The 24,038-nt window shown below is 41.5% G+C and overlaps 1 protein-coding gene across 4 annotated transcripts in view; it reads left to right on the top strand.

Annotated features, from left to right (window-relative positions):
* HSD17B2 (hydroxysteroid 17-beta dehydrogenase 2) overlaps positions 1-24,038 on the top strand; it is a 30,493-nt gene extending 6,455 nt beyond the window's left edge. The window contains exons 4-12 of one of the 4 annotated variants that reach the window (XM_071756636.1): positions 291-399; positions 7,766-9,028; positions 10,063-10,267; positions 10,937-10,978; positions 11,402-11,496; positions 16,176-16,388; positions 17,356-17,541; positions 20,541-20,678; positions 21,981-24,038. In XM_071756636.1, coding sequence (XP_071612737.1) covers positions 11,415-11,496; positions 16,176-16,388; positions 17,356-17,541; positions 20,541-20,678; positions 21,981-22,339 — 978 coding nt within the window. In that variant the 5' untranslated portion in view covers positions 291-399; positions 7,766-9,028; positions 10,063-10,267; positions 10,937-10,978; positions 11,402-11,414 and the 3' untranslated portion in view covers positions 22,340-24,038. The other 3 variants (XM_071756635.1, XM_071756637.1, XM_071756634.1) reach the window with 3 other exon arrangements.

Genomic DNA, 24,038 nt, shown 5'->3' with positions numbered 1-24,038 from the left:
TGCATTTTATAGGTAATCTTGGTGCAATGTTTCATTATTAATGTAACTTCTTATAATTATTAGATTATTTCAGTTATTAAATTTCTTTAACAAGTGGATCACTGGGTGCTTCTGGCCTGACATAAAAAGAGGAATATTTAGTACAAAACATAAGGCTAAACTAGACATATGTACATAAATACTACAGAATATACTTCACACACAGTGCCCATAGATTCTGTGATGCATCATGCTGGAGAGCTGAAGAACAGTACTCTAAGAAAGTTATAATATTTTTTTTTTCCCCTCAGGTGCATGTGTTCTGAGTTATGACTGTTGTGTTTCAGTTGCACTTTCTGAAGTCTCTGGGTGATAGAGATGTCCAGTTTTATCTCTTTTAGCTGAACTGTACTCTTGCAGGTAAGGTACTAAATGTAATCCTTTAATACCATTCAACTAAGTCTTCATGTTCCTTTACTGTAAGTACTGACTTTATAAAAGCTTTATGCTTTCTCTGGCACTTTAGAGACTTTAGTGATTGCAGAGACTTCTTTATAATAACACAACATGGAACTGTGTAGTGGAATCCAAAAGAATGGATGAAAAATAATTGTTGCCACTTCTCACCTTTAATTAAAAGTTTTGTAGTTTTCTCTTAATATTCTGGCTTGCCTTACTGTAAACTTGAGCACTCATTTTAATGGGTAATTTGTTGAATGTGTGCCCATCTGTGCAGCTGTGCTACTGTAAAATGCTGGCCTGAGGTTTAGTGTCCTGAGGTTCCAGGAGCTGTTTAACATGCTGACAAAAGCTTCACAGAGTCTAAAGTTCCAGTTTTAAAGATTCCAGTATTATCAGTTATTATGATCATTATCCAATGATCTTAAGGGTCTTTTTCAACCTAAATTATAGTTTAATTCTATGATTCTTAGCCATTAAAAGATACCTGTGTGCCTGAGCTGAAGCTCAGCTTTGTAATTTTTGCATTCTGTGAGATTCTTTCTGACCTCTGTTGGTTAAATCCCAAGTTTTGCATGGAGAATTCTTTCTCAGAAGGAACACGATGGGTGGCAAGAGTCCCACTCAGAATCTTCCATCTGGATTTATAACTAAGGAAGATGTATGAAAGATAAATAAAAAAAGATGTAAGTGAGGTGCAAACAACTCCTGCCAGAACTGTGAAACGGAGTCAGTGCTCAGAGCTACAGGACTGAACCTGTAGCAGTTCTGCAAAACAGCATCCTGGATCAGCATCTCACTGGTTCCACATGTTAGAGCTGAATGTGGCTCTACTGCAATGTAGACAGACACACTTTGTGCCTGAGTGAAAACCTGGGATTTGAGACTTGTTCTGCTAGCAGTTTTGCTCAAGTCCTAACATGCTGTGCCATCAAACCAAAAAGAGTAGGTAGGAAGAGCCTCACATTCATATTTTATAGACTCCTGCCATTAAAAAAAATTTTTTTTTTCTTTTGAGTAATCATACATGGGTTTAGCAATAATGAAATTTAATTTATGATAACAGACATGAACTAAGTGGGGATGATAACATCAGAAGAGTAAATATGAGAAGAGGAAATATCTGAAGTGCAGAACCCCCTTCTGAGTCACCAGTGAGGCTGGATGTGTTGCAGTTAGCAATGGCCCATGGGCAATGTCTTGTCACAATAACATATTTTATTCAGGCTTTTGGCATAATTCCCTTGGCTTACATCTTTTTTATGTTGGCCTTTTTGTAAAAGCCATTTTTTTTCCACTTTTGTCTGTCCACTTCTACATATGTGTCTTCTACACTTATCTCTGATCTAGCAGAGAGGTGCTAACTACCTCTTTCTTCTGTTGAACCCACAATTGGAATCTCCACTGCCCACTTATTTTTTTCAGCTGGGCATCTTCCTACTTCTCATGTTTCCCTCATACTCCAGAGGAATTCTGTACAAGCATCTATGGCATAATTCTCTGCTGACCTTTAAACTCTGTTATGATGCTTATAAATCATTATTTGATGGTCTTTAGGTTACTTGTACTCAAAAACATCAAGTTGATCACTACTGGCAACATATTCAGGCATCAGGATCCAGGACCAAGTGCTGTGGTAGGGAGGTGTTTATCTATGACTTTTTTACTAAGTAGAAGATGACCTCTCTTTGCTTCAGTTCACTGATGTGTACTGTGGGAACACTATCAGGCATTTGTGATAGCCAAATCCTTAAATATTCCTGAGGGAAAGGAGTGCTGTTTAAAGGGAGATCATGCCAGCATAGTTTTTCTTCCAAATTTTTCTTTGTTCTTTATTTTCTGCTATAGAGTCTGTTATCTGGAAGCACTAAAGCTACTTAAAGCTACTTCTTGCCCGTTTTTCCAAGTATAGTTGAGTGCTTTGATCCCATTTGCCATTTTCAATGTATCTGTGGGGACAGGAGACTGATGGATGAACCAGCTATCAGCAACCCAGCATATGGAGGCAGAATTGTACTGTGTACACAAACAGATCCCATGGTTTAGATTCCCTGTAATTTAAAAAATTTCATTGGAATTTGGCTCATGAAGTTTGGTCAGTATCTGCTGGTTTCTGTCAGTACTGCCTGTGGTCCAGTTTTCATGACTACCTTGAAAGTCCACCACTTGTCTCTTTTCTAGAGCCATTGAACAGCTTTCTCTGGGACAGTGTCTTTTATTTTGCACAACTCATTTTCATGCTGCATTGTTCAGTCAACAGTCACAGTAATCACCTCTTGGCTCTAACCAGTGATAAAGGTGAGAACTTTTGAACTTTGATGTGACACTGAAAGTCTAATTTTAACTGCACAAATATGTATTTGACATAAGCTTTCACTTTATTTAAAAATAAAATAAAAACACAGTTTAAAGGAAGCAAAAATTGCTTCTAGACTGGTAGCCATAAACCCTAGCTTTAGTCCATAAATTTGATGGTAGAGTTAAACTGAAAGAACAGAATTTTTAACCAGTAACATAATATCCTAAAGAACTGGAAATGCTCTCTGCTTTAAAACATTAGAACTCAGAAAAAGGGCAGTTGAAAACATAGATGAGCTCATTATTAATAGTAATGAACATCTAACAGCCACCCTACATATTTGTGTATCCTTTGAAAGTTAACAGAAATGATAAAATCTATTGTAGAACTTCCCCTAAAAACAGGAATCTGGAATAGTTGTTAGGTGTGAACTATCTAATTATATTACAGTTTGTTAGAATATAGCTCCTGTAACTTGGAATGTTGTTAGGTTGATTCAACAAGCTGTGAATGAATTTAAAAAAAAAAAAAAAAAATTGGCCTTCAGTAACTTGCAAAAATGTAGCTGCTTTCTGGTGGCCATGTGCATCCCCTGTTTCAGTTCCATTCTCAGTGACATTTGTTCACTGCAGAGGTGAGATCCTGACTTGAATCCCTCACAGAGTGAAAAAATAACACCTGATGATAGGGAATGGGTTCTGCTAACACCACTGCCATTGTGATGGGTTAAGAGCCTGGGCTAGAGGTAGCCATTGCCCTTACTAATAGTGTCCCAAGTCTGCCCAGACGTGTGTATATACCCCAGAAATCCCAGGGACAAGGCACAGAACCCGTGTGCCATCTGACATTTTTGACAGGCTCTCCAGAATTAATCTGTCTAGGAGCTACTGTGCTCTGCTTAATTATGGAAAGGCTGCATCTGTGCTCAAAGCTGTTGAGAGAGAAAGAAGAAAGTAAAAATGTCCACTAGGTTTGATTAAATGCTTTCAGCCTGATGAATAAAGACAGATGGTTACTAGTTATTTTTCCTTAATGGATTTTGGAGCTCCATTTGGTGGATGAATTAAAGTTATAGGTCCCAAATCTGCCTTTGAAGCTACGCCTACGTAGCCCTTAGTGATTCTAGTAAAGTTTGCTGGCATCCAAGGGAGGGGTTTGCCCTAAGGCTGTTGTCTGTGTTGTTAAAAAGCAGTTTTGAAACGAAAACTAAAAGTCAACTGATAGTTTACAGTATTAATAAAACAAGTTACAAACTATGCACAGCTCAGGAAGGAATCCCCTGCAAGGGATGATGAGTGTGAAGTGCCTGTGTAGCCTTATCTCCATAGAGTCTGTGCCTGCTTGGGTATGACCTCCACCTGGGGCTTGACAATATTTTAATCCTGACTGTAAAACTTGGAGAAGTTCATTAAAAATGTACTTGATTGTTTTGTCACCTGGAAAGCAGAATAATTAGCTTTATGGTGTAGGTTCATTTGCATGAATCTATTAGCATGTTTCAAATCCAGGTGGAGGAGGTCTTTAAGGCAGAGTCTGATTCTGGAGGTGTGCCCGTGTTTAAATGCAGGGATATGAATATTTCTGTTCTTTCCTTGTGTATGAATGTCTGTGGGCTTTTTAAGAATGTACCTAAGTGTCTGTGGGGTTGGACTCTCAGGGGTTGTTTAGAACTAGTGGGTATTGGGATACTCATTCAGCAACCTATTAAATCATCTATCTAGATTTACACGAGATTAGCCAGATGATTTTAATGGAATTAGATATGCTTACATCTAGATAATTTCTGAGCCAGGGGTTAAGGTTATTGTGTGATATAAAATGTCTAAGATAATGTAACGAAAGGAAACAAACAAAAAAACCCAAATGACACAGCATACACAGATTTTTCCATAGCTGGTGGATTGTGTAAAGAAAAAAAAATACCATTTAATTAAAATGCTGCCTGCCATAGAACCATCAGCCTCCCCACAGATCCTGAAGGGGACCTTGAGAGGTCATCCAGTTTGTCCCCTGCACTGCAGGAGGATCAACCACCACTAAGTCATTGCTGACAGAGAGCTGGGCTTGCTGACAACATTTGAGTGTGATTGTAGCAGTTTACAAGCAGCACAAACATCACTGGGAAGCAAAGGAATGTCCTTCAGAGCAGCAGCATTGAAGGAGAAATTGGTGACATTCAGTATGTGGTGAACACACGTTCAATCAAAATAATAATGTAAGTCATTGATTACACACAGAGTGAGGTCACGATTCCTCAACAGGAAAAATACATGGCTTCACCATCCAGAAGTGAGGGATTTGTCCTTCAAGTGACAGCAAACAGAATGCTGTTAGGGCAGGTGACACTTTGTCATGGCTGATTACTTAATGCTTTTTGAATCATCGCTCATTTTTCATCTCATTTTGCTTCAGCTTTCATTTCAAAGGCTAGCTGATGTAACTGTGAGGAAAATCTAAAAATAAGTGAATTCTGTTTAGGAGAGGCAGAGAGGTTTTGTAAGAGTTTGCAGATGGAAGGGGAGGCACGTTGCAGATGTGCAGAGTTAATAACCCAAGTCATGATGGGGAGATGCTACCACTTGTTTTCTTTCAGCCCCTTTGCAGAATCCATGCTCAGAGACATGTTCTGGGGCTTGAAGTTGTATGTGATTTGTCATGTTTTCACATGCAATGGATGAGAAGTCATGTTAGTGATAGAACAAATCCTCCCACACTGAGGGGACTCTTCTGGGGACAAAAGAGAGAAGTGCAGGAAGACATGGAGTTGAGGGTTTGGGGTTTTTTTGTGTTGTCAGAATCTCTCTGGACAATATTGATCCATGTCTAGATTGCACTTAAAAGTCTGATTAAGGGCACATGTTAATGGTAGCTGCAAGGTAGTCCTGCTTGCTTAAAAGGGTGCTATAGGGCCCAGATTTCACTGATAATTGATAATCTACCATGTGCTGGGCTCCCAAGGCTGGCATCTCCGTCACTGCTGTTACCTGTCATAGCTATCAGCTTGTCTACTCATGCTTTAATCAGACTTCTGGTTACCATCTATGTCTCATTTTTCTTGTGCCTCCATTGCTTGTTATTCCCATTGCTTTATATTTATGTAACTGCAATAAAAATTATGTGACTTTTCATGGATAAGATTTAAATACTGGAAAATATTTCTGTGGTCTATCATTGGCATGCAGGAAAAGTTTGGATGTTTCTCCCTACCTGCCATTGCTTAGAGATGTCCAGGAGGAAAGGTTGCAGAAGGAAGGTGCAGAAGAGTATTTCTTTCTGATGTGGATACAGTCTCTGTGACTTGGGCTTTAGAAAAACCACAGAGAAGTAGAACAGGGAAAGTTGAAATTGCATTTCAGGAAGAAACAGCAAAGAAATGAGCAAACTGTGGGCTAGGAAAGTGTGGAAATCCTTTGTGTTCTGGGCATGTAGATGCTACCATGAACTCCAGAGAGGCAAAGCTGTAGGAAAGGGAGTGAAATACATATAATAAAAATCTATTTGGAAAACCAAGCTAATCTTGCAGTCCAGAGCATAGCTTGAATCTTTATTTCTTATGTACTGAGACACCACTATGCCATGCTCTGTCTTAGGCAAGGCTGGAATTTTACTCTGAAGGTACCAAAGGAAATTTTAGGGAAGAGTCTGTTGCTTTCAGAGAAGTGGACTAAAATAAACTGATATTTTTCTTCTCTAGCACTGATGGTTCAGTGAAAGCCATTTCATGTTATCAGATGACAAAAGAAAGGCAGGCAAGTGTAATCTCTCATGAGGATAACTTAAAAGATGATTCCTGGCTAACTTCCTAAAGAATTCTGAATTGCCTTTAGGTTTTCTGAGTTTACCATCTTTTTTGAAAATAATGACATAAGGTTGATAAACAATGACTTATTTTGGAAAGAGTGCAATCCACTTTTAGCTGTTCCTGAAAGCCTAGTGATCCATAGATGTCTGGAGAGTTAAAGAAGAAAACCTCCCTTGGAAATACAAAGGAGTGCTCATGATCTTAACAATTTCTCTGATTTAAGATGTTTTGTCTATTGAAGAAAGTTTACAGAGGGTGAATAGAGTTCATGTAAATACCAAGGCAGAACTTACAGTCCATGACTTTGTTTCATATGGCATTATAAGACCTACTGCTTGACAGATAGAGCTGCTGCAGGCATTGGGCTCACATGGGAAATGCAGGCTGCAACTAGGTCTTTTAAAGATTGTATAATGCTAAAGTGTGTATTACATGGGGACTTGTAAAAAATTATTATTATTGGCCCTTTAAAGGAGTCTCATATTGAGGAATTTTGAGGTGTAGCTGTTTCTTCGCTGCCAAGTGATCTTCAGGAATGACTGTCTTTGAATTTACAGCCTTTGCAATGAGGATATTTCTAAAACAAACTCTAGTATCTTAGAAGTAAAATACATTTCTTATTTTTCTTAAATGGATACCTCCTTTATTTGACAGGAATTATTTTCCATAAGGCTCTAGACAGGAATTATTTTCCTTAAGGCTCTATTAAAGAAACAGTTTGAAGACAAAGAAGAGGTTACACAGCCTTATTTTCCATTGCACATAATCTTTTTTTGCCCTTACTCAGTACATGCCTGTGAGTTCAAAGATGTTAATTCACAAAGGTACTTGGCTCCATTCCTAGCTTGAGGCAGATGAATGGGTTTGTTGTCTTTACTGGGACAATTCATGTGCTTCAAGCTGAGTGCATGAATAGATAACTGGCTGAACACAGGATTATCTCAACCTTTGTGTAGGAGTTACACAGTATTTGTAAGAGCAAAATCTGTTTGCCCAAATGAGTTTTGTGGATGTGAGTTCAGTCATTTCTACATCCAGGACTTGCAGCCTGACAAGTGATGGTGTAGCCATTAAATCCACCAAAAACTAAAGTGTGAAGGTGTTTATGTGCTCTCAGAAGCTGTAGTCAATCAAAGTAAACAATTTCATATTATTTCTGCTCATATATTTATTTATCCATGAGATTAATTTTTCTGTCTTGGTTAATGACTCGATTGGTGAGGCAGATTCCAACCTATTTTCTGCTGAAATGATTTTCCAAGAAAAACCTTGTAGCCAAAAGCCTCCCTACAGACCCTGCAATGCAGATCCTCTACCCAAGCCATGGCACCAGATGAACACATGGAGCTGGGGCTCTCTGGAGCAACAGTGATTGCATTTCACAGCTGAAAAAGCAGGAATCAGCAGACAAAGAGAGCAAAATAGAACTGAAGAGTTCTGTGAGAAATTTCACCCTGAGCTTAAAACCAAATCCATGACTGGAAGAAGAAGCTGACATAGAGATGGGACATGTACAAAAACCAGCTTGTGCTTCTAGATGATGTAATTCACATTGCAGCTGGAAGAGAAGAGAATCAACAGACAGCAAGCATTGGATATGGCATGTGGTACCTCTGGATGAAGGGAAAGTGCTGGAAGGCACAGTGTTGAGTGGTAAATTACTGGCAACTGCCAAGAAAGCACATGGGAAATGTAGCCAAAGAAGTGAAAAATGATGCAGGAAAGGTAACAGAGACAGACTGAGGGTGTCGTGGTTGAACTGGAAACTTCTACTATTCTGGAAAGTCACAAAAGCTTAAAAAAAGTAAACAGCAGGAAAACTTCTGAATCAGAAATGAAGCCATGAAAAGCAAAGACAGAAAGTGCTTATTACCAAAGTAGAACAGAAAAAGAGTTGATGGTGCATTTCAAAGAAGTTGTGAACAAGCTCAGCTTCACCACATTTCAAAGGAACAGAGGAACTTGAACATTTTGCCCTTTTTGCGTGTTAGGAACAGAAATTGAGAGCACAGGCTGCAGCCATCAGGCTGAAAAATACAGAGCCAGCAAAGCATGACAAAGGAAAAGCTTAAAGAAATGGGAAGGGTATAAATTAAAATCTGAGAGGAAGTGAGTGTGCCTAAAGAATGAGAACATGGAGTCAATGAGTGGATGCCTGTGGTAAGGATCCCACACACTGGTCCTTGCTTTGTCGGGGAAATCTTCTGCAGTGATACTACATAGGGTGAAAGATGCTGTGACTGTAGAGTTCTGTGAAAAACAAGCTGAATTTGGACTCAAGAGATCCTGTTAGACTGGCTGTTTTTGTTGCAGACTGCCATGAAGGATTGTTCTCCAGGAAAGGAATCTTCTTTTGCCAATGCTTTAACTGACTTGCAAGAATTACCACTTTGCAAATCTGAAGTGTGCCTTGCCATTTAAATCTCATCATGCTAAGTCCCTTTCAGAAACATCAGAAACATGCACAGAGACTGAAGTGCTCACTGAGGGTAAGTAACTGGCACAACAGAATTCTCCAGCCAGGAGTCTGCTCTGTGTCTTTTCTTTGCTGCTTTTGGCACTGGCATGGGCTGACTGGAGAAGCAGTGTTCTGGCTTCAGTGTAGGATATGTAGTTTGCCAGGGTATGAAGGGACAGGGCCCTGCATTATTGTCTGATGGCTCTGGAAAGCTGGGGAGAAAGACAAATGTCCTGGCAAAGGCCAAAGGTTAAGCTTAGCTCAAAATCAAGTAGCTCAAATCCATTCTCCTTGTTAGGTAGGTGTCATGTTGAAACAACATCCTGATTATTTGGAGGAGCCACAGCTTTGCCAGCAAAACTAGCAAGAAGGAGATGAGATAAGGGTGTACACTCATTGCATGAGTAGGCATGGCACAGACAAATAGGAAATTAGGCAAATTCAATTGCAGTCTTGTGTTAATGTGGAGCTGTAAGAACCAGAGGTATACCAAGGTGGTAGAAAGGAAGGTAGATGCTTGCTTCAGGTGGACAGGGGACATGAGATGGATAGGGGACAACATATCTCCTTGAAAAATTGTGCTGAAAACTTCTGAAGTAGCAATCTGTCTTTAATGGTGTTGGAAGATGTGCAGAGGGTACATCAGGTGGGTACAAGATATTTCTTAGCCAGTTTTAGATTATACCCTCCTTCCCAACAGCAGCCTGTCTTGTGACCTGCATGAGGACTTACATATAATTTGATTCACACACCAGGATGTGGTCAGCTTCTCATTACAAGAAGCCTTCAGCAGTTATATTTGTATTCAAAATAAAAATTCAATGTTAATCCAGAGAGTTCAGCTCTCACCAGAACCCAGTGGTTCTGCAGTGCTGTGGGTGCAGACAGAGGTTGTGTCAGCACAGCAGCAGGCATGTGTCCCATGGGTGCCCCTGGCATCCTCACAGTCCATATATCCCCCCACTCTGGTTCAGTGTATAAGGGAGGGCACATATGCATTGCAGTGGGGGATGGAGCAGGGGGTAAAGCTCTTGCTTTGCCTCTTGGCCACCTCTTTCCTTGCAGGCTGAGAGGACTGAAGGTGGACATCAAGCTGGATGTGGTCACTTCTGACCCTCTTCCCCACTATGCAGAAACTCCATCTCTCTGTATCCTCAAGTGTGAGAGTGGATGCCTTAAATGCCAGCACATTTGTGATCATAAAGACCAATTAGGGAGAGAAAGAATCCTCCAAGAAAATCTTTAAGGAGGTGCCTTAACAGAGGGCAAGGTGTAGCTGAGCCCAAGTCCAGTGTGCTACTAAAAGCAGAAGCAGCAAATGGCAGAGAAGTGAAAACAGTTTACACTTCATGCACTAGTGGGAGAATGGATGAATGAGTGCTCACAATAGTAATGAATGACAAGCAAGCCTCAAGGGTAATATTCCTTTAAGACAGTGACCTCATCTGTAATATAAACTACCTATAGAGATATGTAAACTATTTCACTGGCTTTAAAAATTTATATTGAACAGATTTATCATCCCATAAAACCTCAAAGGAATAATGAAGGGAAAACGTGCTTGTGTCTCATGTTAGGTTTGCACCCTGCACTTCAATCTTCTGATGTCTGCCTAAAAAAAAAAAAAAATAGGTCAGCAGTGTGTTTTCTTTCAGTAAACCAGCTACACCATGTTAACCTGTTGTGTGCTGATCTCTCTTATTATGCTCATCTCTCAAACCAATTAGCAGGGCTCTTTAAACAGAGTTAAGTATGACTGCATAGTATTTCAGTCCTTTCTGCTAGATGGGTTTTCAGATGTTCTTGTCTTTTTGTTTAAATCACTTGCAGAGTACACCACAGTAGGTGTTACACCTCACACATACAATTAGTAAATTGCTTTTTTTTTCTTTTTCTTTCTTTCTCTGTTTATGAACCAGTGTTTCCCATCAAAACCAAGGTTAATGTCATCACTGGAGGTCAACTGAAGACTCAGTCTCAGGTGTGTTACATGTGGTAACTTGACAGGGTTTGCCCTTGATAACAAACCAGAAATCACCCCTTCCCAGCCTCCAGACCCCCCTGAATGTCTGTTAACTGTAGGGATTCCGTGAATGTGGAGTAGCTGAATAGCCAAAGGGGTGCACTAAGGCAGGGAAGGTCATTTTGAGCTTTTTGTTGAAAGAGGGCTGATAAAGCCCAACACTAACCACACAGTTTGCACCACAGAGAGTAAATAACCCTGTCCTGACTCCCTTCCTTCACTGCCCATCAAAAATCAGTTCCACACCCCAAGTTTTTAGGCAGGAAATTCCACCTATTTCCCATAAAGGAAACTTTCCCACAAAGGAAATTTTCCACTATCTGGGGAAACGCACTTTAAACGTGTAAAACATATAGCAGTTAATTCTTTTGCTGAAAGCAGAGCTTTCTACATCATGTCCATTCCCAGGGCTGTCAGTCATTATCCAGCCAGCATATTATTCAGAAGGTGGAGCTGTCAGGCAGAAGGAATAAAAGGTAAGAAAAGGAAAGCTTCTGCTTCTTGCTGATGCCAAGGGTAAGCAAGATTATGTCAAACCTCTAACAGAGTCCCCTCTCTCTGCCCCACCCCCTGCTCCTATATAACACGTGCTGCATTTAGCAACACCTGCTTTTACCCAGCTGGTGCTGGGGTGTGTGTCTGTGCCTGCTTCTCCCCCTTGCTGATGGATGCTCTTGCTGGCAGCCCCCTTGGCTGGCTCTGCGTGGGCATCACCACACTTTTTGGGGTGACTCTGCTCTGCGTGGCCAAGAGAAGCCTGGCAAAAAAAGCAAACATGCTGGTGTGGAGCCTCCTGCCCACCTTGCTGGGGCTGCTGTCTGGGGCTGGGCTGGGGGCAGGAGGGGGGCTGGTGGTGTTCTGCATTGTGTGCCTTGGCTCCTGGGTGTACCTGGGTGGCAGGGCACTGCTGCCCGTGGGGGACAAAGCTGTGCTCATCACAGGTAAGGTGCCACGGGTGTCTGCTGGGAAGTAAAAACTGGCTTTTCTCACAAGTGGGCTGGAAAACTTTCTGTCCTTGGGTTAGGTATCTCTGAAGTGCATGCTTATAAGGTTTCTTTTATTTAATGTTTTTATATTTGCTTTGTCAGAGATGTTTTTTTCCAGGTAAATAAGTGGTCTGAAATTAAGTAGAAAAGCAACTTAATAGATGCTATTATTTTTTTAGTATCTTGTTTCATCTTTACAAGTAGCTTTTTAGACATATTTGTGAAATTAACTGGTGCAAAAAAGCCTGAGAACACTTATGATGGTCTAATCTTTTAGGAGAGACATTAGTTTCTGGAAGCCCTTGGAACACTGCATTCATACATTACTTTTGTTTACTTGAATTGATTGCACTGGTTCTGGATGTGTGATTACCTCTTGGTGTGCACACTTGCATGGTACACACTGTATATATCATGTCTGTACTTCAAGACACTGGTTGGCTTCCACCTCTTTGAAATGATGCATGAAATCACTCAGGAGTGAGTAATTTCCTTCACTAGTAGTGAAAGTTCAGAGCTAATTAATTCAGTCTCTATTAACACCCTGATCTACTCAAAACCCACTTCTATTTTGCAGGGATGGCATTTTTGCAGTTTTATGGCTTTTCTCCTGTTTCTTCTAAAACTTTAAATGTTGTTTATTATTGTTAATCAAACCTTTAAACCAGAGTGCCTGCCAACTGCTTCCTACACTGCTAACTGCTCTTTTTTTGTTTTATATTTTCTCTTTTTTCCCCTCTGGAAAGCTGAATTAAATTGCTTTAGTTTATATAGCTATTTCTTGCAGAATTTCATTTTGTTTTATGGAGACACCTGGAAATAATTTAGATTTGTCTGGCAAGCATTAATATCGAGATTAAATAGAAAAGTTAAGAGAGGACAAGATGAGCAGAGAGTTCTCCCCTTGTGGTTTTACCTGCCAGCTGGGTTTCTCCTGGAGGTGAATCAGATGATGGGTATCAGGCAGGGGCAATGGGGAGCACTGCTTCCCCCCCTGCAGACACAGGGGTTGAGCATCTCCTTGCTCTTTTTAAGATTGGAATTCTTCAGGAAAAAGCACTGTCTTGGAGCTTACCTGCCCTAGAGAGTTTAAATTAGAGCAATACAGGGGAGTGAAGAACTTTTGGGTATGCTGCAGCAAGTGAATGTACTTTCTTTCTACCTGTGCTGCAAGTGTCCTGAAGAAGTGCAAGTTTGGACACCTCTGACACAGCTGAGGAGGCTCTGCTCGGACTTTATTTAAATCCTGACTGGTAAGCAATCAGTCAAACCCTTCATCAACTGCAACAATTACTCAACACATTGCTTGCTTAAATTACTCTGACTGTAGTCCTGTTGTTCCATACCAGCTGGAGGATGTGTGCAAGGTGCCTTGAAATAAATTTGGTGTCCTTTTCTCCAGTTTAGACAAGACCTGAGGCAGGCATTTAATGAGAAATAGTAATGTATTTCATTTTTTATTTTATTCTCCAGCCCCTTTCAGCCCCAAAGGGCTGAGGGATGCTGCTGCTGTGTTCTGGCTTTCTCAGATACTCTTCTCATATTCTTTGGGTGGCCTTTGTATGGGTGCTGCTGTCTGTTATTTATTTAAATCAGCAGTTTGCCAGGTATAATGACAAGGGAAAATCTGCCCAGTTGTGACTTTTTTCACATGAATTAGTGTGGGTGTGGGAGCAGTCTTAAAGTCATGGCTGAAACATTTCTATGGATCATCTCACTGGGACAGTGTCCTTAAACAGAAGCCCCTGGCATGCAAACAGACCCAATTGCCAGCTTCCCTAAAAATTAAATGACCAAGAAGCTCTGAAGTGTCAGGAACTGTAAAATTCTTGCCTTGGTTATTCTGGATGCAGTGGGATGATTTTCTCCACTTAACTTGGTCTTTTCATTCCTGGTGTGTGACTTGGTGTGTCTGATGCTTGGTGTGAGCTCATGATGAAATCCCAGTAGCAGTTCAGTTTTGGTTGCTACTGACAGCCTCTCGTTATAAAAATCTTCTAGTTATTCACAAATACTTGTTTTTGACATAGAAAAGGGGATGGAGGGGAATTATCTGTTCCTTGTCTATAGAATATTGTAAGAATTCTGTGAGTTGAAGTCTAAAGCTTCTCTGGAGTTCAATAATGGGTCTGAAAATCAAGTCAGACTTGTTTTGATAAAAGCAGGGGACAAACCCAGCAGCAGGCACACATCAACTCTGCTTTTTATTTCCTACTCGGGGTTGCTACACCCATCTCTACTTTTTGAGAACTCTGCCTCTTTCCAAGTTAAAGCTGCTGTGTAAAATTAAGCTTTATGTACCCTTGTGGCTGTGTGCTTGATGGGAAGGATGCAAGTGAAAGGATTTGATCCAGAAATAGGATTTTTCACTAAGAGAGAAAGAAGGAAGCACACCCCACCCCTGAACCCAGAGATCTCTCATGTCTTTGGGATAATTGCAGGCCTCTTCATGTCTCTTCAGGGAATTCCAAGAATGCAGGTTTGTTCTTCTCTTTCAGGTCAGGGTTGCTGGAAGCAAAGTGTTATGTATGTGGTGATCTGGTGCATCTTGAACAAACTGCAGACTTCAAAAATGCCAAACCACATTTTTTTTTTTTTTTTTAAAAAGGATTAAGTGGAGCAGAAGTAATTCCTTTCAACATCTTGCACTGATTGATCCAGGCATTTAGTACATGTTTCTTTCATGTCACCTGGAATTAGTTTTTTTAAAGTTTCAGGACTAAAGCCCCAGTTGAAAGACAGAACACAAATTAAGATCCAGCACAAGAAAGAGGAGTCTCTCTGGCAAATTCTTCTGACTGTGGAGTCTGGGTACAGGACCAGGCCCATGTATAGCTATGATAATATCTGCCTTGGTGTGCCAAAATCAGATTAAACATTATAGTTTCTGGTAGGGTTAAGCAGGGAGTATCTCAGGTCTTTCACAATTGAAGAGCTAGTCCAGAACTTTTAGGAGTCCCAACATTTTGTCCTGCATTAAGGTTTTGGCCATGCAGGTGGGTTTGGAAGCTGAGGTAAGAAATTGCTGTTTCAGGAGATAGCTGAGGTCTGGTAAAGCTCCATGGATCTGGGGTCACATCAGCATCCAGGGGAGGCTGCAGTGCCATTCTGCAGGACATGCTGATGTAGCTCAGTGTAAAAGCTGTGTAAATTTCATAAAATCCTCATTTTCCTCCTGACACTGCCCTTTGCAGAACTCCTGCAGCACAGTCCCTATAAACTCTGTCCCTGGCAGAGCCCTGTGTTGCTGCTTGGGGCAGATGGGGGAGATGTTTCCCCCTTTGCTAAGCTGCTTCTGAGTAGATGGGAAGAATGGAAACTGGAGTTTAAAAAGACACTGGGAGAGAAAACACTTAAAAGCAGCTTAAGATAGTGACAGCAAAATACGTTGTGAAACGGAGAGGCTTTTGAATCAATGGAATTATTTGTTAAATAATTGTAATTATTACCAGAAGGACACAATTGTGACCTCAGAAAGCTTTGTGGCTCATTTGTTTAATGTTGATTCCTGCATTGGGTTGTTCCTGGCTTTACCTGTACAAAGGTTGGGAATAATTTTATAGAGAGAATAAGAGAATTTCTGCTGGAAGTTTGCATGAATTAGACAGCTGGGTCTTAGGGTTTGAAAGCACTGAATTCCTTTTCTGGTAAAGAAGCAGCTGGTTAGCATTGGCTTGGTGGCAGCCTGTGACCAAAAAGGATTTTTCAGAAGGATTCAGATGATGTTGGACTGGAATAACACAACTTATTTGAATTAGCAAACAGAACCTACCAATTTCTTTGAATTCCAGTGTCCTGTAGTTGCTTTGTCTATCTGACATTTCAAACTAAACTATTTAAGTGTTTCTGTTGGTTTTTTTTTCCTAGATACTTTTGTTATGAAGTTTAAATCTAAATATTTATATAGAACCACTCTGCTTTTTTTTTTTTCTCTGTAAATCTTGGAGTCACTCAGTAGGAGAACATGAGCTGGTGAACATCAACTGGGAGCCAAGAGGTCTGTCAGACTTTGTGCAACACCTGAAGGTTCAGCTCCTCAAATCTTCAGATCTGAACCTTTCCTTCTACTGTATTATCCTCCAAATATTTGCATTTCAGTGACTTTATTTTTATCATCTTTTTGGCTACATTTGCATGTAACTTTTCAAGTGTCTTTTTGATGCTTTCAGGAAGTGACACTGGGATCGGACACGCACTGGCTAAATACCTGGACAGCTTGGGGTTTGTGGTGTTTGCTGGGGTTTTGAACAAGGATGGACCTGGAGCTGAGGAGCTGAGACAAACCTGTTCTCAGAGACTGTCTCTCCTGCAGATGGATATAACCAATGCCACCCAGGTCAAGGAAGCCTATCTAAAAGTCTCAGAGAAGTTGAAAAACAAAGGTAAAACTTTTCCTTTTTTCCTTTTTTCCTTTTTTCCTTTTTTCCTTTTTTCCTTTTTTCCTTTTTTCCTTTTTTCCTTTTTTCCTTTTTTCCTTTTTTCCTTTTTTCCTTTTTTCCTTTTTTCCTTTTTTCCTTTTCCCTTTTCCCTTTTCCCTCTTCCCTCTTCCCTCTTCCCTCTTCCCTCTTCCCTCTTCCCTCTTCCCTCTTCCCTCTTCCCTCTTCCCTCTTCCCTCTTCCCTCTTCCCTCTTCCCTCTTCCCTCTTCCCTCTTCCCTCTTCCCTCTTCCCTCTTCCCTCTTCCCTCTTCCCTCTTCCCTCTTCCCTCTCCCTCTCCCTCTCCCTCTTTTCCTTTTTTTCCCTTTTTCCTTTTTTTTTCCCTTTTTCCTTTTTTTTTCCCTTTTTCCTTTTTTTTCCCTTTTTCCTTTTTTTTCCCCCTTTTTCCTTTTTTTTTCCCCTTTTTCCTTTTTTTTCCCCTTTTTCCTTTTTTTTTCCCCCTTTTTCCTTTTTTTTCCCCCTTTTTCCTTTTTTTTCCCCCTTTTTCCTTTTTTTTCCCCCTTTTTCCTTTTTTTTCCCCCTTTTTCCTTTTTTTTTTTCCCTTTTTCCTTTTTTTTTTTCCCCTTTTTCCTTTTTTTTTTTTCCCTTTTTCCTTTTTTTTTTTTCCTTTATCATGGGAGTAGTAATGTAGCTGCTTACAAGGTCCACCTCTTGCCTGTTGGGTGCCTCATGACTTAGGTGTGTGTGTGATTTCCATGGCACAGTCTGTGAGCACTCAGGGTATTGATATTGATGCCTCCTGCTTTCTGGGGCACACAAAAACCAGAGGTGACTCTTCATGGAGAGCCTAATGTGGATCTGTAGCTGCAGATCTCCTCTGTTTGGATCTGGAGGCAGCATCCAGCTCCTCAGTTGGGTTGTTAAGGAGCTGCTGTCCTGCTGCATTGCACACCTCTGCTTTTTCCTCTTCCCAGGGCTCTGGGGAGTCGTGAACAACGCAGGAATCCTGGGCTTCCCTGCAGATGGTGAGCTGCTCCCCATGAGCACATACAGGCAGTGCATGGAGGTGAATTTCTTTGGGGCTGTAGAGGTGTCCAAAACCTTCTTACCCTTACTGCGGAAATCCCAGGGGAGGTTGGTGAACATGTCCAGCATGGCAGGTGAGTTAAACTGAAATACCAGACTTATTTCTGAAGCAACAGGAAAAAAAACCCCAAACAACTGATTTCCTTGGCAAAAACGTTGAGGAAGGTGTTGGTCAGTGCTGCTTGTCCATACAACTAGGGAATTAATATTTAGGTAGTAACTGCAAGGTTCTTCTTTTGGTTGGGAGACCATTTACAGAAAATGGCCTTAAAGAAGGAAAAATTAATATGGCTAAAGCCACAGTGTTATGAAAAAGGCAGTGAAATTAAAATCTTGGGGTATAGAAGCAATGCCTGATAGCTCTGTGAGCTTCCAGCACAGTGAGTGGTAAATCACAAATGCTTCTCTAACAAGTTCCAGCAGAGGTTTCTGGCCACCTCAGTGTGTGTCTCATTGAACCACACTCTGGAGATGCCCTAAAGGTGTCTGCCTTGTGCAGAGAGACAGGTTCTCTTCCATTTGGGATGGTTACACCCAAAATTGCAACCTTTTTTTAATACTTTGAAGTAAATTGGAGCATAAATATCTTTTGGGTAAGCTCATGGCATTTGCCATTTGTAAGAGTTTATAAATAAATGTTAGATACTTCTCTTGGACAGCTCCACCCTTGTAGGGCTCAAGCATTATAGTTAGAGAGAGCTTAATGAGAAAAGATCTGCTGAAAAGAAACTTTCAGTCCTTCAAGGACTAGTTTTATTTTTTGCTGCATCCTACAGTTCTTTCCAGAGTGCATAATCCTAGAGCATGATCTGCAAATAACCAGGAACCTGAAGGGAGTCTGTTTTTATTTCTTTAAAAATATTTTGGGTGTCTTCTTGAAGATACTTTAGCCCAACTTACTAGCAAAGTGGTATATTTTTCATTGATAACATTTTTTCAAAATTATTAACAGCCTATAATATGCTTTCCAGCTTTGTTCCATAAATTGGATCCTCTGCTTACTATTTATCTATGCCTTTATAACATGACCTTCTATTCTAGGAAGACAGCTGAGATGGTGAGAGACAGGAACAAAACTAATGCAGTATCTGGTAGCCAACAGCTGAGGAGCAAGATTGCTTCTTTGAATGTGAGACCTGCTTCAAGCAGGATGTTGTGATGCTGGAAAGTATTTTGGTTTATGTCTTCTTAAGGATTTACCATATTGTCTGCTTCCCAAATTTTCCTTTCCCCTGTCTGCTTGGATCCTTGTTTCTGCACAGTTGGTGTCCACCCAAATCCTGCTTTCCTGCTGGGGTGGCTTGTGAAGGTGTTACCTTTTTTTCATGGTTTATGTTGAGGATGTGGCCTCAGCCTAGCTCTGACACTGTCATCTTCTCTTTTCTTTTTATAATCCCAAGTCTGTTTTGTATCTGCACAGCTGTGTTTGTGCTTTGTTGCTGACACTAAAGAAATCAGGACTGAACGATCAGAGGGATCTTTCTGGTGCTGCTCTGCCCACCAGCCCTTGCAAACACAGAGACAGAGGCCAGACCTCTCTGTTCTGAGCACCCCAGTGAAGTTTGCACCTTTGGTGTTTTGAGGCAGATGTCTTAATTCTTGGCATGAATCCTCCAGCTGCCTTGCAGGGATAAATGGAGAGCTTCCCTCTGCTGATTAATTTGCCCCTGCAGGAGCTGGAAATGACCCCACTCAAACTATCACTGCTCACACAGCATTCAGGCTGGTTTGGGGAAATAGCTTCCTCTTACCACAAGGGCTGAGGGAAAACATTAGCAGAAAGTTAGCAAGGTCTTCTTGTGCCAGATGGGTTCCTGTCTGTGTAGAGCTAATTTAACCAGGCTGGAGGTTAGCCTGACCTGGGAGGGAAAACTAATTGACTCCAACCAATTGAAACTCAAACTTATTCAGATGCATACAGAAGAATAATTAACATGATGACTTCTTCAAAAGAATGACTCTGTGCAAGAAGCTCCCATGATACCCTGGTCATTGCAGTACAAAACCCAATAAGAGGTAAGAGTGACTTACCTGAAAATTCTCCTGTACCAAAGTATCTCTTTTGAAAAGATTTAAATACACAGAGATAAATGTATAATGGTTGAAGCAGAGGGTGTACCATAGGATGAGCCCATGGAGGCAGGAGGAGTGATGTGCCCCAAGGAGAAGGGTTGCCTGTTCTGTTCCCCCCTCACCTCCCTCTCATGGTGGCTGTGATGACCCAAAAATCTGGCAGTGGTAACACCAACCTTGTGGAGAAAGTGGGGGTTGGCTAAAGAAGGGGAAGATGCTCAGTTCAGAGTGTCTCTGGATTTTTCAAAAGCTAAAGAAATGAGAGTCTGCCAGTTTTTGGAACAGAGGAGATCTCACTATTTGGCAGATATTATCTTCTGGATGGACTTATTTTAAATTCACTTAAAACTGTGGCTGTTTATTTATCTTTTAATCTGAACAAACACTGCTGGGATTGGAATACAACTACAAGCAGGGGATCTGCTTCTCCAGTGGGTCTCAGGGACTCCTGTCACCTGGGGTCTGCAAGTCCAGCTTTGGTTTGTCTGCAGAGGTTTTTCCCACTCTTGCACTGTTGTCTCTGGTCTTTCTGAGGGTAGCTGGGAGGTAAGTTAGCTTTATAAAGCTAAAACTGAGATTACTTACCCTGTTGTAACTGTGGTTTATAGCAGGGGCTTGAAATTCATGTTACAGTGACAAGAACAGCAGCATTACACTGTTGCTTCCCTATTTAGAGGTACTAAAACATTATCTGTGGTTTTGAAATGAATGGTCATAACTTTCAGCATTTTTTACCCTTTAATGCAATACAATTTATTTTTCCTCCCATACAAGGTGTCTTATCAGGTGTTACTAAGCATAATTGCTCTAAGCAACTGCTAATTTACAACCTTCACTTTTTTTTCACCTCTAGAAAGAAGTGATTCCCTCACTGACTTGTCTTTAACCTCAGTGAGAGTCGCATCATTTTGTTTGTGCTATAATCTCCCTTCTAAATCACAGGAATAAAGGCTGGGAAGAGCCACCATCGAGCTTTATCATGTTTATATTGCTCCTGCAGGAGGCATTCCACTACCAAGGTATGCTGCATATGGTGCATCCAAAGCAGCTCTGTCCATGTTTTCTGGAGTAATGAGGCAAGAGCTTTCCAAATGGGGAATTAAAGTTGCTGCAATTCATCCGTCAGGCTTCCGAACAGGTTGGTGGTTGACATTTTATTCTTTCTGCCTTTTCTCTTTCCCTCTACTCCAGCAGCCTCAAACAGGGCCCTGAGAGATTCTCAGCAGTCAGACTTTTCCCCCATTCTTCATGTTGATTATGGAAATTAAGATGCACTTTTTTTTTTTTTTTTTTTTTCTTTTTTGGCAAGATTTGATCCTTTCAGGTCTGTGTGCTGCCTGCCTTTGCTTCCCCAGCCCAGCCTCTCTCCTGGGCAGAGATTTGTCTCATTTTAGACAGGGCAGGGGTCAGGCAATTGCTGCCTTCCCTTTGCTCCAGCTGTGTTGAATTTCACAAACTGAGCATCACTGTGTGTTTGTTTTCATAGAATGGTTTTGGTTGGAAGGGACCTTCAAGGGCATCTCATTCCAGCCCTCCTGCACAGGCAGGGACATCTTCCTGTAGACCAGGTTGCTCAAAGTCCCACCCAGTCTGGTCTTGAACACTTCCAGGGATGAGGCATCCACAAGTTTTCTGGGCAGACTGTTCCAGTGGCTTGTCACCCTCACACTAAACAATTTCTTCCTCATGTCTAATCTAAATATACCCTCTTCCAGCTAAAAACCATTACCTCTTATCCTATCCCTTGTAAAAAGCCTCTCCCCAGCTTTCCTGTAGCCTCTTCATGTACTAGAAGGCCACTATAAGGTCTCCATGGAGCCTTCTCTTCTCCAGGCTGAATGACCCCAACTTTCTCAGCCTGTCCTCACAGATGTGCTCCACTTCTCTGATGATCTTTGTGGCCCTCCTCTGAGCTGTCTGCTAAGATGAATTGAGTGTTTCAGCTTGCTTGTCCTGCATGAGAGTGTCAGGGCTTGCTGCCAGCCCTACCTTTCTAGTATCAGAGCTCTTCTTATTGAACTGCTCAGTTTACACTGAAGCAAGTTTACACTGAAGCATCTGCATCAATACCTGTCACCCTGCTTACTGCTGTCAGTATTACTACATATAATCTCTGATCCTTCCTCTGCTGCACTCCTGCTTTTTGTTCCAAATCCTCCTTCCACTGCTCTGAGCACTTTCTGCAGATCCTGTCCAGGTTACAGCCCCAGCTCCCCCTGCACGCAGCCTCCCTGGCTCCTCTCCCACCTGGGAGCAGGGGATGTGTCACACAGGTCCCTGCTCTCTGGATGTGCCTGGCAGCTCCCTGGGGACAACCCCAAATCCCACAGCTACCTACAAGGGTGGGGGTGGAGAAGAACTCAGTGTCTGTTGATTGTAGAGAAATTTTTCTCATCCCACCCCAAACCCACTCGCTCTCTGGCGCTGTTGCTTGCTGCAGGTATTCAAGGCACATCTGACCTGTGGGATAAACAAGAAAAGGAGCTGATGGAGAACCTCCCAGCAGACACAAGGCAAGAGTATGGTGAGGACTACCTGCTGGGGCTGAAGAGCTACCTCCTGCACATGCCTGAGTACTGTGCTGCTGACCTCTCCCCTGTGCTGAGTGCCATCCTGCACGCTCTGCTGGCCAAGAGACCGCACGGCATCTACACCCCTGGCAAAGGGGCTTACGTCCCCCTCTGCATCTTCTGCTGCTTTCCTCTCTGGTTCTATGACTTTTTCATTAGTAAGATGCTGAGCACTGACTCTGTCCCAAGGGCACTGAGGACATCAGAAGCTGGGAGCAAAAATCTCTGAGGTATCTATCGGCGTTTGTCTTGCTTGATAAGACAACTGGGAAAACTATTTTAAGACACTGCTCTTTATTGTACTCTATTAAATTGTATTTACACTGCCTTGCAAAGAGAGGTAAATCATTGTGTTAAGAGTAATGTTCAAGAATAGCAGTGGATAAACAGAAATGGAAAGCTATCCCCAGAAGGGGCATTTTTTGAGAAATGTCAATGTTTGCCTGGTGTCTTTGTACCCTGCCTTCTGTGTAAGGTGTCTCATGAGGTTATATAGTTCCTGCCTGCTTCAAAAGGCACCACCAACACACAGACAGATGTATAACCTGTTTTGTGAAACAAAGGAAAAGAAATCCTGAAGACTCACCAGCCTTCTCATACTTTATAAACTTTATTTCTATGATTGGAGAGGTTTAGGAATGTCTCATGCAAATCTTTCTCACTGCATCTTCAGCCTAATATGTTGGAGGCATTTCTGACTGTGTTGCTGCTGGACCTGAGGAATGACTGACCTTTTTTCCCCCAAGTTTTGTAAAGTGTATTTGTGATGCTTATAATGTGTCCTCTTTGCTAGACTAAGAGACATAAATTAGTTGAGAAGAAAAATTAACAGGACTGATCAAGACCTTCACAAAGGTCCTTATTGCAATATTAGAAAAAGTAACAGTAAGTATATCAGATACTAATTTGATGTGACTGTCTTGGTCATTCTGTGGATTGTCTGTGTATGTCTGTGCTGCTTTAATTATCAGTAAACTCTGATCTCACTTCTGCTTTTTGTACAATTCCTTTCTTGGTTGGGTTTATGAAGAACTCGAGGTTTTTCTCCATTTCTCCTGCACCTTCCTGTGTTCTCCCTGTCCTGCTGAGAGTTTGTGTTCACTCCTCTAATTAGGATAACTAACTCTTCAGGTTGGCTTTACTGAAGTCCAGTGTCCAGAATGATTTTGCCTCTTTCCTTAATTCTAGAAACATCAGGTGCCCTCCTGCCACTGGCTGTCCCTGTGCCATGAAACCTTCACCAATGCCAAGAGGTTGGGCAGCTTCTCACCTGTGTTTTTCCTACTCTACTCCCTTTCTGCATTACCCATAACACTCTCAGGCTTTGAAAGGCTGTGATATTTTGAAAGAAAGCCTCATCCCCCTGAGTTCCCTGGCTTGGCCTCCTGCCCTGTGCCTTGCTTTGACAACAGCATTTCTTTCCTGATAAAAAAAAATAGAACTCATGAGATTCTGGGCTTTAAATGTAGATGCACCTTCTTTTCTGAGCAGCTTCTGGTCTTTTTTTTTTTTTTATAATCTTACCTGTCTGATGTGCTCTTGCAATCAACTGAACAAAATCACAATTTAATTTCACCTGTAGTATTTCTCCTAAGTCCTCCTGCATCTTTTCCACCAGTACAAGGCTCCTATAAATGGGCAGAAGATGCTTGGCAGAGTTGGCCCAACGTTTTTGTGTCCCAGTGTGGAAATCCTCCTGTCCTGGACATTTTGTCATGATCACTTTTGCTGCTGAGACTTCTCCTTGTGGGTTTATATCAGTCCCCTGATTACAGACTTCTGCTTTCCTTTCAGACAGTTTGACCACAAATGATTTTCACTCACAAAATCTGGGACTGTTTCTCTCTTACCTTTTCTTCCTTCCTCTATTTCCCATTTTTTTAATTTGTGAGCAAAAGCACACAATAAAACCAAAAATAATTTAGTAA

This window comes from Heliangelus exortis, chromosome 13, assembly GCF_036169615.1.
Source record: "Heliangelus exortis chromosome 13, bHelExo1.hap1, whole genome shotgun sequence".
Taxonomy (NCBI): domain Eukaryota; kingdom Metazoa; phylum Chordata; class Aves; order Apodiformes; family Trochilidae; genus Heliangelus; species Heliangelus exortis.
The sequence above is the reverse complement of the archived record's forward strand: the minus strand, read 5'-3'. Positions and strand labels throughout refer to the sequence as shown.